Raw genomic sequence first — 13,766 nt, 5'->3', positions numbered from 1 at the left:
TTTTGGGCTAGGAGCTCAACAAATGTGCATCCCAGCGCAGCAGTCTCAGCGGGAAGACGCTGGCTATACAACCATTTCCTTCCCCTGAGAAAAGTGTCTCACTCAGTGTATCAGGAAACACTTCTTGTTCTTGATTTAATTACACAAGGATAGCTAAGCAGTAATTTTAGGAAATGTAAGGTGCTCTTGCACTCAGGATGAACAATAAATAAAAAGCAAATGAAAATTAAATCATTGAGCTCGAATCTCAAATTCCCACCTCATCTCAAATCAGTTAGGTTTTCAGTTGTGAAGATGTTTGGGGATTCCTCCACTATATCATGGTCCTGCCGTGAGTGAGCCTGCTGTTGAGGTAGGAAGATCCATCCTCCCTCTGTTGGGGCTTTGCAGAAAGAACCTGGACCTGGGGTTAGAAGACAGGAGTTCAGTCCCAACTTGGCTCACTGTGAGATCACCAGACGGCCATTCCTAATGGCTGGCCTTGGCAAGCTGGAGTTAGTAGGTTCTAATCTTGAAGAAGTCTAGGTGATGGGGTGGGGCGGGGGCGGTCCAGCAGCATCACCCTGAAGAAAGAGGCCTGAAGTAGGCAGGGAAGGACCAACTTCAGCTGCAGAGGAACTGGCTGCATTACTTTCAGTCTGGGGACAGGCTGCCCCTTTGGGACGTCCCGCTGCATTGGCCCAGGCTTGTGTCAGCTCCACAGATGCGTGACTGTTCAGGTTGCCTACGGAGGAGCAACGAAGCATGGCAGTGGTCACTAAGCTGAGACGAGGGAAATGGAGAGTTTGAGGTGGTGTGGAAGTGTTTCCCAGTGGGTTCTCAGGGGGAAGCTCCTGGCATTTTGGGCTGTGGAATCAGGGGCTGTTCTGTGCATTGTAGGACACTCAACATTTCCAACCTCCTCCCTTCTACTAAATATGGACCAGTGATGCCAAATCCTTGTGATGACCAAGAACCGCTCCTGTGTAGTTCCAGTGCCCCATGGGGTGGCAGCTCCTCCCTACATGGGTTTCCGAACCGTTGGAGGTTAAGTGACTCAGTTGAGTTCCCCACGAGATGATTCCTTACACAGTTGCAATGTTTACTTCCAACTTTGTTAAGAGGCTGCATTTCCCCACAACCCAGCTACTCAGTCCCGTAAGGTCGTGCCCAGGGAGGGCATTACTAAACGGAATAAGACTGGTTTCACGTGGAGAATACATTCTCGGGTGAGCACTTCTGGTGAACCAATCTAGAACCATCTAGTGCAAAGATGGTTTGCCAAGGAGTTTGGAGCCTTGGAACCTAGTCTGGCTTCTTACCCTTAACTAACTTTGAGCTTTGGTTAAACTCAACCATATAAATGGAAATACGGAGTTTTCACATTTCTTGTCTCCCAAGCCCCTTCCAGATCTAACATCCAATTCTACCAAGAGAGAGAGGCCATCAGTGACTCAAATTTGAATGTGAAAATGGAACAATATATCTAAGACCAATTATTTAGAGAGATGAAACAGTTTTCACAGGGAGAAATTTTAAAATAGGGGGAGAAAAATTCTTACCACTCAAGTTTTGGGAAACATTTTATAATTTATATATAAAATCTCAGTAAGAAACAATGTAAAATGACAGAAATATCCAACTTACATTAAGAGTTCAAAAAAAATCACACACACTGAATGTAAATTTTAATTATAAAACAAGAATATGAACAAAACATTTTAAAACAATCTCAATTATTTGGCAACTCATCACATCATTGCTAGAGGCAAATTTGATCTTAAGAAAAGCTTAATCTTATGAAAAACTTAAGTTGGACAGTTTGCTCATATGAGAGTTAAAACATGTTTAAAAAAGAATCTGGCAATAAAGCCAGTTTCTATCTTGAAATAACTGTGTATAAAATAACATATAATCCTGAAGCTCGATAAACAGGAGTGACTTAATCTTCAATGCATTTCTCTTCACTGAAAAAGACATTATGGAAAGAACATGGGGCAGCACAGAGAGGAATGGACACCGACACAGGGGTTTCTGCTGCAGGTGACAGATGTAATTTTACTTGAACCAGAACTTCCTACATCAGTGGGGCTGGTAGTAAAGTCACAGATGCGAGTGTAATCTAGAAACAAGTTACATTCTTAAAAAACAGAATCACAACTGTGAACAGAAAAGCAATGGAGACTCCTTCTTGAGCTAAACTACTTTACTTGGATACATGCGAGAAGAGTCTGTATTTCCTGCCAGATGAGATTCAGATAGTTACAGGGCAGGCAGAGTCCTAAAACATCTCTACTAATGACTGCATAGCATTTAAAACCCTTTTTTTTTAATTAAAAAAAATAAAATAAAATAAACAGATATATAGTAAAGTTCACAGATAAGTTTTCTCTGTAAAATAAATAAAGTGTTCATTGATTAGCATCATACATACAGTAAAATACAACCTGTTTTTACATGTTTATATACTGTACACAGATTACCAATTGGCAGCCTGGTGTCTGATGGGCTGGAAGGGTTTGCGTGAGTGATGTGTCACATCGGGAAATCCCAATTTCAAATGTTAAAATATACAACTACTTTGTTTTGAGTTCAGGTACAAAGTAAACTTATTTTCCTTTATCTGAAATAAATGTACATAATACTTCTATGAACAATAGTTTATAAAGCTGTTTAAAACATAACAAGAAAAAGCTTGCACCTAGGAACTTGGAGCACATGCACGGCCTTCCCCTGGTTAAAAACAACAGCCTGTGCCCTGAGGCTTGTCCCTCTTCTCTCTACCGTGTCTCCTTGTGGACCAGCCAGGGGTGGCCGCAGTCAGATTACCGCTTTGCCTTCTTCACCGGGGTTTCCTCCACCCTCTGCTGGCCTCTGGTGCGTGCCCCGGGAGGGCTGGCTTCTCTCTTGCGCTTGGTAGAAGGGGAGAGCTGTGCCTTTGATCTGCAGTAAACAAAATTCAAGGCCGTGGTAAGACTTAAAAAGAGCTGCTTCAAATAATTTGGGAGTTCTTCAAAAATTGGAAGATTTTTGACCTTGAGAGCCAAGAAGAGAAAACCTGGCTAAGGTCTACACAGGACAAGGAGACTCTAGAAGAGCCTATGCTGACTGGTTATTTGCTGACAGCCTCACATCCTAACAGGGCACTGGTGGAGGAGTTTGGAAGCCTGTCCTCTGCTTCCGGCTCTGTCCTACTCTGGGTGTGGACCTTGGTCAAGACCACTTTCTTCTCTAGGCCCTAGTTCTTCTATCTATACAATAAAGAAATCAATGGCCAGTCACATGTTGAAACAACTGGTGAGAACACAGCGGGATGGCAGCCTCCGTCTGAGCACACGCACAACCGTGTCTCACAGGACGTTACCACAGAGGACAGCTGGCAGTGTTAGAAAAGGCATGGGAACTTGAGAAGAGTTTCCTACCCAGTCTCCCTGCCAGCAGCCTAGCCCTGCTCTCCATTCTGCCATTAGACTGATTTGTCGGAAACTTCAGTTAATCATGTCAATATCCCCCTCTTGTTTATCTCTTCTCTAGGATCTCTGATGATTTCAGCACAAAGTCATCCGGAACACAATACACAAAGTCCTTTACCATTTGCCCTCAACTGCTGCACCATTCTGGACTATAGTCCTGCCAAAGTAGCCCCATTCCCAAACACAAAGTGTTCTCTGACATGTTCATATTTTGGCATGTGATTTTTTTTGGAACAACGCCGCAGCTCCTATCTGGCAAACCTCATTTTGAAGCCCCAGTTCAAAAGCAACTCCTTCTGGGAAGCCTTCCTCATCACAGAGCAAGCTGACCTTCGGAAACCTCACAGCACTTTCCGTTGTTAATTTATCCACTGGAGTTTTTCAAATTGCAGGCTAGAGCCACTATTTTAAAACAATGTATTAATAGAACACAATAGACCATTGATATCACTTCTATTCAGTTTGGCTCATGAAAATTTTGTTTCAGTGACAGCGACAATATTGCGGAATACATTCTTAACATGAGCTGCTTACTGTCAAAAAAGTTTGAAAGTCAGGTACATGTACGTCCCTCCATTAGACAGGATGTTTCTCCAGGGCAGCTACTGAGGTTATTCCTTTTCCTCTCTCCAGTGCCTAGTACAAAGCCCGACATGTGTGAGCGAGCAGTAAATGTTATATCAGTGAAGACACCTGGAAAATAAAACTGCAGGAGCTGGGACTCTACTGATGTGAAGACATGTTTTGCTTATTGTTCCTTTAACAGCAAAGTAAATAAGCTCAAATCGAGTCAAACATTGTCGTATATGATGTAGTTTCAGCATAATGTTATCTATGCATGTGTTGAAAACGGCTAAAAACCAGTGCTTGCCAATATCCCATTTCAAACCATGACCAGGGAAAGCCATCAGCCACTAAGTGCGCATCTATTTACCGAGGAGTGGGCGTGTGCCAGCACTGTGCTGGATGCCATACCGCAGAGCACAGAAGCTTTGCGCAGGGGCTTCCGTCTAGCTGTGTGAGCTTGGCTAGGTCACCTGAAAGACCCTTTCTTTCCACTCAGAGGGTGGCCTATGACCAGCAGCACTGGCAGCACCTGGGAGCCTGTGAAAAATGCAGACTGCCAGGTCCTGCCCCAGACCTGCAGAGTCAGAGCCTGCATCTCAGCAAGAGCCTCTGTGATTGGCTTGCACATTCACGATTGAGAAATAATGAACCAGACCTTTCTAAGATTCTTCTCATATATAAAATAAGGATAAATACTACATTTTACTTAATGAGGATTAATGGGAGAATCTATGTGAAAGGTGCCCGGCACCTCAGTTTGCTTTACTTTCTATAACATGGGGATAATAATGCATACATACAAGTATGCTATGAAGATCAAATGTGGTAAGAGACATCAAAACAGTTTTTATACAATGTCAAGTCTTTTATTTTTTGATGCTATAATGTACAGAAGGTAAGGCAAGTCCCTGACCTCAAGGGAGAAGCTTATGGACCAGAGAGGAAAACAAAACTAACACACTGAAAGCAATGGTATATGACACTGTCAACTGCACAGCCCCAACTGCAAGGGCAGCAGGAAGGAGGTGAGAATGAGCTGAACAGGCAGGGCGGCATCCTGAAGGGAGTGGGTGTACAGGATGGAAGGACCTGGCTGATTGGGGGCTGGTGGTGAGGGCGCTCCTCAAGAAAGAGCCAGCACAAGCAGGGGCAAGGAGCAGGGGTCAGCACAACCTGTGGGAAGCAGGAAGATGAAGCAGGCCAGGCTGAAGGTGCAAGCCGGCTCGTGGCCATGCCTCAGGGGCTTTCCTGTCACCTCATCACCTCTCCAGTGCTCTGGGCAAAACAGAAATGACCCTGGGCTGTTACCTGCTGGACCCTGCTGCACTGCTTTAACCAAGCATTCAGGTCTGTGACCACTCGGGGAGAAACAAGCCTTGTCTTCGTTTCTGGGGGGCAGGAGTTGGCAGGTAAGGCTCACAAGTGTCAAGGATAAAGCCTGTGCAGGAGGGCCGTGAGGTGGGACAGACTGGTGAGGCCACCGAGACCCCTTTTGGCAGCCCTTCCTACTTACTCTGTTTGGAGTAGGTTTCATTTGGAAAACAGATGATTCCCAAAGACAGTTATTTGGCAAGACAAGAATCTTAAACTTAGAGAGAAAGCATCACTGCACCAAAACCAGTCTCAGGGGTTTAAAAGTGACTTGAACGTCAGCAGGGACTTACCTTCCTAATGGGGGAGATTTACTAACTTTTTCACTGGTAGATAATTTCTCTTTTGCTAATTTTTGGCGATTTCTAGGAGAAACTGTTTCTGGGCTGCCAAGTTTGGATGTTGCACATGTAAATGGCTCACTATGATGCTTTCTGAAACAGATTATAGAAACACTGGACAATGGCAGCACTGAACACTCCAGTCCCTGGGACTCCAGAAAGGACAAGGCTCCTCGCGGGCAAGTCAGAGAATGGGGACTAAAAGTAGGAAAATAGCTGGTTTTCTGGACCACTGTTGGTGAGCAGGTCTTCATGTCACCTGAGACTAACTCTGCTTATATGACTCTAGCTTTGCTTTCACTGTGTGGGACAGTATATTGTGATTTAGAGAAAGATAAATCTGTGATAAACAGAAAATATATTGGCTGATGATATAAGATCCCAAAGTGCTCACCAGAGTAGAATAAGGGGCCAAGATTGATGAAAGTACAATTGACAAAGCTGAATGTTAAGGCCCTGGAACCGGGTCCAAGCAGTCGCCTGCACAAGTATCAGGTGAGAGAAGAAATGCCCCATGAGGAAAAAGAACGTGCTGAGTTGGTGTGCAGCCCAGGCAGAGGGAGCCCAGTGAGCTGGATGCATGTTGAAGCACAGTCTAGAAAATAAGGTGGACAGGCCTCTTCTAGATTCATCAGTGCACACTTGGTGTAAACATTTGCTTCTTAAAGAGAATACAGATAAATTGAGGAGAACAAACAGGATGATGAGGGGGCTCAAAACAAGAGAAGACCTGGAAGCTGCCCTCCAGTGTTTAAGGGAAAGTTGTACAGGAGGCTCCAAAGGTAGAAGCTATGGGGAGGCCAGCATCCATTGAACACAAGAGAATGCCACGAGGAGGTGGCTTTCCTGCCCTGAGGTAACACGCAGAAGCAGAAATACCTTTTCAGAGGAGCTGCTGGCAGCATGATCGAGGTACTGATGGGTTTGTGGTATGGACCCACGGAGACCCCATGTGACCCTGAGAATCTGTGAGATTATAAAGATGCCAGAGCCCTGGAACCAATCAACCAATGCCAAGGAATCTAAAGTGAAAAGAATCCATTTGTAAATCACAAACTCCTAAAGTGCATTAAGGAGAAGCACTGATAATCCGGGTGATTATAGAACCGTAAATCAAATACGATTTAGTTTTGAAGAATAAATTTTAAAGGGCGAATCTGTTAGCTACTTTTAGACACTCACTTGAAGATGCCTAGAAGGCCTGTGGAACTTTCTGAGTTGGGCTCGACTATACTGGATGATCTTTCCACGAGTGTACAAGAGGGAGGGGTGTCTGTACCCAAATGCACCCTCTCAATCAGCAGATATCTTAATTCTGTGATTCCTATTTATCTGAGCTGCCCCACCTAAAAAACAATCATGAGACACCTCACCTTCAGCCCTGTGAGCTCCTAAAGTCTTCTGGCTCTAAAATCTCATTCTTTGAGAAAGTAAACCACATCATGAATGGCTAATAATGTACAGGTTTAGAGGAATTAGAAATAGGCTCATTTTAAGTCTTTATGTAAACATAACACATTATTACTATTATACTACAGTGGCAGATGTTAATAAGTGATACTCTTGAAATAAATATTCCTGAAATCTTGGATAATGAAATGATAGATGATGATACCAAGATTAACAGCTTGTGAATCACATTAAAAATGGAAAATATTCATGCTTCAGAGAAAGTTATAAAACTGTAAGGTGATGCAACACTTCTCAAAATGGGCTGTGGGGAAAGGAATACTGATTGATGTTAACAGGTATAATAACAGGGGCTGGGGGGCAAAGTATAACTGACAAAGTTAAACAGGTTTCTTTCCTTTAGGACCATGACAAGCCCTTAATATGGTAATGTACATTATGGCTTAAGAAGGAGAGAAAATTCAGAGGCATTCCCCAAACTCACTTGACCACGGTCCTCTTTTCTACAGAGGCTCTGGCTATACTAGGGTTTGGGAGAACGTACTATGGGAAACATGAAATTGCCAGTTATGTAAGTGGAAAATGGTGGCCATCCTGGCGATTTCACGTGATGGACCTGTTACATAGCACTGCGAAGTGCATCTCACAACGGGTGTGGGCTCGTGATTTCTCTCTCTCACTGCAGCTAAGCACGCTGCACACAGAGACTGTGTTGTACGTATCTGTGTTTCCACCCACGGTGCTTCGCACTGCATCTGAGACATCTACTCATCCTTGATAAATATTTATGAAGGAACTAAATAGGTTCCACCAAACAGGTATCTAAAGCCTGGAAAAGATTCCAAAGTGATCCTCAAAAATGGTTTAAGAGGGAAAACAGCCTCTCCCAGAAGAACTGAAATGTCACAGGGCTGGGAGCATGTGCTCTCTGCTGAGGATAAAACGAAAGGAAAGAGCTCACACTGTGGCACAAGTGAGTCAAAGACAAGAGAATCCCATGAAACCCGCAGCTATTTTCTGATGGAGAAGCTGGTGAAGGTTCTGGAAGCTCTCCTTTGTCCCCTGTTACCTCTGAGCCTCTGATCTGGTGCTGGACCTTGTGGTGGCTCCTGTGGGCTCATCTTCTTCCTCTTCTTCCTCCTCTTCATCAGACTCCTGGTCTTTCTTGTCCTCAGTTGCTTCAGAAACTGATTTCTGGCGTTTTCTTTCTGGCTCTGAGGATTCTGTTCAGATAAAAGGGTAACACCTGGATTGTACAATTCCCAAAGACACTTCCAAAGGACAGAGTCACAGAGTTTAGAACAAAGGATATTAGGGCCTTGGAGGCAGAAGAAGTGGTTTTCCACTTCCTTTTTGTTTCAGCACTTGCAATTCACAACTGTTTAACTTAATCTCTGGGATAGTTTACTTAGGCAGTTCACAGCCAGCATTTGCAAAAAATTCACATGTACTCAGAAAAGCATCTGGGATGTACCATTTCTGACACAGGATTAGAGCCATTTCACACATATTTATGTAGTATTAATACTAGCTGCACCCCCTGGATTTTTCCTCATCCAAAGAAAAACTCTTAAAAAGGTGATTCTGAAATGGTAAGACTGTAATTAAGACTCTGCCAGGAACATACCAGCATCATCTGATAGAGTGAGCGAACGCTTGGGCTTTCTTCCTCTCCGACGCACATTTACTACAGATTTTTCTTCACTGTCATCCTAGAAGCAATAAAATTAAAGTTGAAATGGTGGTCACTTGAGCATTTACTAAGCTTATTTCTAAAGGACATGTCTTGATAAGAAAGTTAACACTTACATTGCTTCCACTTCGTTCTTGTAGGTTAGGTGTTTCTTTATTGGACTCATCTTTAAGAAAAGGAAGATCTCTGCATTAATATTTTAATTAGTGTCAAATTAAATTTCAACAGTCTGGCTTGCTGTCTGTGAATGTACCAGTGCTAATTAAGGTATTCTTACACGATTTACCATTGTTTTTGTATCAGCCAAGCAAACGTTGAGGTGGAATACCTAAGCAAAAAAGCACGTCGGAATGAAAGTCAGGATACCAAAGTTTGCGTTTCAGATCCGTCATGAATAAGCTATGTGGTCTAGGCAAATTACTTAAATTCCCTCAGCCTCAGTTTTTTCATCTGTGAGATGAGGATTTGGGTTAGATTGCCTTCATGGTTTCTCTCTTTCAGCTCAAATGCTCTGAACCTGGAAAGGGAGGAGGAAGGGGACATCTAGGGAGCCCCCAAGAAACAGCAGGAACTGCAGGTCAGGATTCCAGACTTTACTCAAATTGTAATGGAGCTCTATAAATAGTACAGCCCTCATTTGATAGGTAGGAAAATGAGGCTTGAGTAACTTAAGTAATTTGTTCAGAGTCACATAACTAGCAGGTGGGGGGGGAGTTGGAATTCTTATGACTCCATATACTTATATCATGGTATCTGGAAAAGTACATTTTATAAGCCTATTTTAGGTTGTGAATACCTATTCTTTATGTATTTGCTTTCTGTAGATGTTATCATTTTCTGAGAATGTATCTTGGTAAGAAAAATGAAGTTTAGTTCAATGCACTGTTTGAAGCTAAGATTATGAGGATGCTGATTAGACACTCATCAACCCAAAAGTGGACTTATTAGTGATGAAGACTGTGTAGCTGCCTTTTCTGCAAGTTCACTAAACTAACGTAGGTAGAAGAGTTAAAAACCAAGAAAAAGGCTCACAAAGAAGAATCCAGTCTTTAACTGGTCATCATTACCTAGATTCAGAAAACTACTGCCCAACGACAATACTAAAACATAACTGCATAGCTTACAATAGAGTCTTTAAAGGGCATTTGAGTTCTAAAGATTTCTTGTTGTATGGATATAAAATATTATAAAATTATGAATAAAAGATGGTTAAAAACAAAACATAAGCAAAACCTCCTTTTGTTAAAAAAATAAACAAACCTTAATTTTCAAAGAGGCAAGAAAAAGTAAAATAGGATAAGATCCCACACATAGTTAAATGTGGAAAAATTTTTAAATTACACATTTGCTTTTACCTTGCTAATCAAAATATGTACTTTCCTGATATGACCATGCTATTTATTTGGTCCAAAATACTTGTCATATTCTTTTTTTTTTTTTGCCTGTGTCAGCACTTTCAAACACATCAATGGCTATTTTTTGCTTTTATGTATCAAATAATTTAAGCCATGAAATTAATATATACACATAGTAAAAATTCTGGAAAATGCAGGCAACAGTAAAAACATGAAATGTTCCTACTATCTCACCAGCCAGAGCTAATCATTATCAACATTTTGGAATATTTTTTCTCCTTGGAATGAGGACAAAAACACTTCATTGAAACAATTTTCTCTCTTGCATCCTAGTTCTGGAAGCTGCACAGGCTGCTTTCAAAATTCATCTTCTGAAAACAATAGGCTCTTGGGCTGAATTCCTGTCTTCCTGATAAGAGTTCCTAGCCCCAGGTTGATCTATTTCTCCCTAAAACATGTCCTCGAAAGTATGGTTTGGACACAGCAGTGCCTTCCCTCTTTTGCTCTGTGTTGCCCTCCCCCTCCTCTCTGAAGGCTTCCCAGACTAACAAAACTGAGAATGACTCAGATCACAGGAAAAGCCAATAGCTAGAGTCTCTCATGGCTACAGGGACAGCTGCTTTTACCAAGGAAGCCACCCACTTCATTGGAAAACAATGAAATTCTAAAACCTTCCCCGACAGCCAGGTCCCCCACCCCTTCCTTAGATCATACACAGAGCAATGCTTTTAGGTACATACCTGTTTGCATTACTTTCTGTTTGCTGCCAGGTGGAGATTGTTCTACCTAAATTTAAACAAAGAAAAAAACTGAAGTCAGCAGTTTGTTACCATCACATAGAAAGTCAATCAACAATGTAAAGAAGGTACAGGACCTCTGTTTATTATGTAGGCAGAATATCTGGAACCTACTTCCTACAGTTGACTAAACATACCAAGCAAATATGGATGCCTATGATTCTGAACACACAGGTCTTTCCACAAGGAGGATTAGGGCTGCCACAAGCCTCTTTCTCAGCCACTGTGCTGCTACGCTGGGGGGCGAGCAATGGAGGGACACGCATGGCCCACTGTTAATATTCCCCAACCCAGCCCGGCAAACCATCTTATGTGTTGGTAAATGCATTCACACTCTTACATGTGGCTCTTTGGTTCTGTTGTCTTATAAGAATTCTAGTGAGGTAATTAATGCGGATATTGTTATACTACTTTATATTCAAGGAAGTGGGAGTCTCGAGAGGGTCACATGACTGGCCCAGTATCACAGATCTGGGAGTAAGTGGCAGAGCTGAGGCTTGAATCCCATTTGCTTTTGTTACGTCAGTGGACATGTCTGTCCTCTTAATAATGCTATCATTGAAACTCATGCAATGACGTCTTGGTACAATGATTTTGTTGGGTATACACTTCAGGGTCAAAGATAAAGAATATTAAAAAATATAAAGTATTACTGCCAATTTTCCTGCATCAAAATTGGTGTACATTCTATTATAAAAGGGCCTCCATAAAAAGTAGTAAGATAGACACTTTGGAAGTTTCCATAAAGAAGCCATTATCTAAAAATCATATAAAACAGCTATTTTCTATATTTTAATCAAGGATGACAAGAAGATAAGTCCCTAGATAATTTATATAACTGAACTGACAGGTGAGGATAGAATCAGAGTGAATTACAATTAATATAATTATATTTATATGAAGCTATTAGTAATCATAATATGATCTGAATGGTTATTTGATGTTTTATTTAAGAAAATCTCTTAAAGCTTTTCAAATACTTTTTAGAAAAGATAGTTGAAAATGCTAATATTGCAGTATACTCTTTCCAGGTCAAGAGCAGATATTTGAAGAATTCTCATCTTTTGCAATTACTTACAGTGACAATGCCAGCATCTATTTTGCAGTCATCTTCTAAAAAATAAAAATCTCACTTAGAAAATCAGTTTGAAAATTTCTTGTGTGTGAACTGAAAACACACCAAGTACCTACTTGTTTTTAATGATGTTTCTACAGGGTGTTTACGAGGTCTTCCTCTTTTCCTTTTAATAATTACTGGCTGATCTTCCTAAGGGGGAAAGGAAAAAAAAGCAATAAAAAGTTTTATCCTCTATTATACAAATAGTTTGCTTTCTCAAAATGGGATTTAGAGTTCCCTCCTAAGAGGTCTCAAATCCCAGCTTTGTCTCTTAAAAAATACGTGACCTTAGGCTTAGTGCTTCATTTCTCTCAGTGCAGTCCCCTCACTTGATAAACAATGCTAACTGAGTATGAATTCACGGAGTCCTGAAGATTATGAGATAATGAGATAATGGAAGTAAGCGCTCAGTGTCAGCTTTTACTTCTGTAATAAATATGTATGTCCACTTAAATGTGGATTTGGTCCTAGTCACTTGTGACCAAATGGGATCCCTTATAAAAAATAAAGGAGGCCACTGAAAACAAACAGAACTATTAAAAAGCTGTATCAACCAACAATAAATGCTGGAGAGGGTGTGGAGAAAAGGGAACCCTCTTGCACTGTTGGTGGGAATGTAAATTCATACAGCCACTATGGAGAACAGTATGGAGGTTCCTTAAAAAACTAAAAACAGAACTACTATATGACCCAGCAATCCCACTACTGGGCATATATCCTGAGAAAACCATAATTCAAAAAGAGTCATGTACCACAATGTTCATTGCAGCACTATTTACAATGGTCAGGACATGGAAGCAACCTAAGTGTCCATCATCGGATGAATGGATAAAGAAGATGTGGCACATATACACAATGGAATACTACTCGGCCATAAAAATAAACGAAATTGAGTTATTTGTGGTGAGGTGGATGGACCTAGAGTCTGTCATACAGAGTGAAGTAAGTCAGAAAGAGAAAAACAAATACTGTATGCGAACACATATATATGGAATCTAAAAAAAAAAAAGGTTCTGATGACCCTAGGGGCAGGACAGGAATAAAGACGCAGAGGTAGAGAATGGACATGAGGACACGGGGAGGGGGAAGGGTAAGCTGGGACGAAGTGAGAGAGTGGCACGGACACATATACACTACCAAATATAAAATAGATAGCTAGTGGGAAGCAGCCGCATAGCACAGGGAGATCAGTTCGGTGCTTTGTGACCACCTAGAGGGGTGGGATAGTAAGGGTGGGAGGGAGGCGCAAGAGGGAGGGGATATATGTAAACATACAGCTGATTCACTTTATTATACAGCAGAAACTAACACAACATTGTAAAGCAATTATACTCCAATAAAAATGTTAAAAAAAAGAAGTTGTATCAAGACTGGCAAACTTGGCAATGGTTATCTAGAAGATCTGGCTGGTGTACAAGTTGTTTCCCTTGATTTATGGGCCTCCGTCTCAGGTAACTGTGATTCTGTGTCCCACTGTGCTCTCTGCAAATCTGAAGGGGCCTGGCTGGAGTGAGCAGGGATGGAGGTCTGCCTCTCCTGCAGCCTCCCAGAAATCCCTGACCTCACCTTGTCAAACTGGGTCCCATCTGGCACTTGCTGCAGGCCTTCCACACATCCTGCTGCTGCTGCTCCCATGTCGTTCTGCTGGACTCCAGGGCTCAGC

General features: G+C 41.9%; 1 protein-coding gene across 4 annotated transcripts in view; it reads right to left on the bottom strand.

The window, feature by feature from the left end:
* Positions 1-1,650: 1,650 nt before the first annotated feature.
* The window catches only part of BOD1L1 (biorientation of chromosomes in cell division 1 like 1), a 55,297-nt gene continuing 43,181 nt past the window's right edge, over positions 1,651-13,766 (bottom strand). For 2 of the 4 annotated variants that reach the window (XM_081229018.1, XM_081229020.1), the window contains exons 20-26: positions 12,178-12,253; positions 12,065-12,099; positions 10,930-10,975; positions 8,951-9,000; positions 8,769-8,853; positions 8,211-8,364; positions 1,651-2,922 (exon numbers count right to left, since the gene is read on the bottom strand). In XM_081229018.1, the coding sequence (XP_081085144.1) occupies positions 2,805-2,922; positions 8,211-8,364; positions 8,769-8,853; positions 8,951-9,000; positions 10,930-10,975; positions 12,065-12,099; positions 12,178-12,253 (564 nt within the window). In that variant the 3' untranslated portion in view covers positions 1,651-2,804. Of the gene's footprint in view, positions 2,923-5,683; positions 5,825-8,210; positions 8,365-8,768; positions 8,854-8,950; positions 9,001-10,929; positions 10,976-12,064; positions 12,100-12,177; positions 12,254-13,766 lie in introns of all 4 variants that reach the window. The other 2 variants (XM_081229021.1, XM_081229019.1) reach the window with 2 other exon arrangements.

Source organism: Mesoplodon bidens, assembly GCF_964165515.1.
Source record: "Mesoplodon bidens genome assembly, chromosome: 1".
Classification (NCBI taxonomy): domain Eukaryota; kingdom Metazoa; phylum Chordata; class Mammalia; order Artiodactyla; family Ziphiidae; genus Mesoplodon; species Mesoplodon bidens.
The sequence above is the reverse complement of the archived record's forward strand: the minus strand, read 5'-3'. Positions and strand labels throughout refer to the sequence as shown.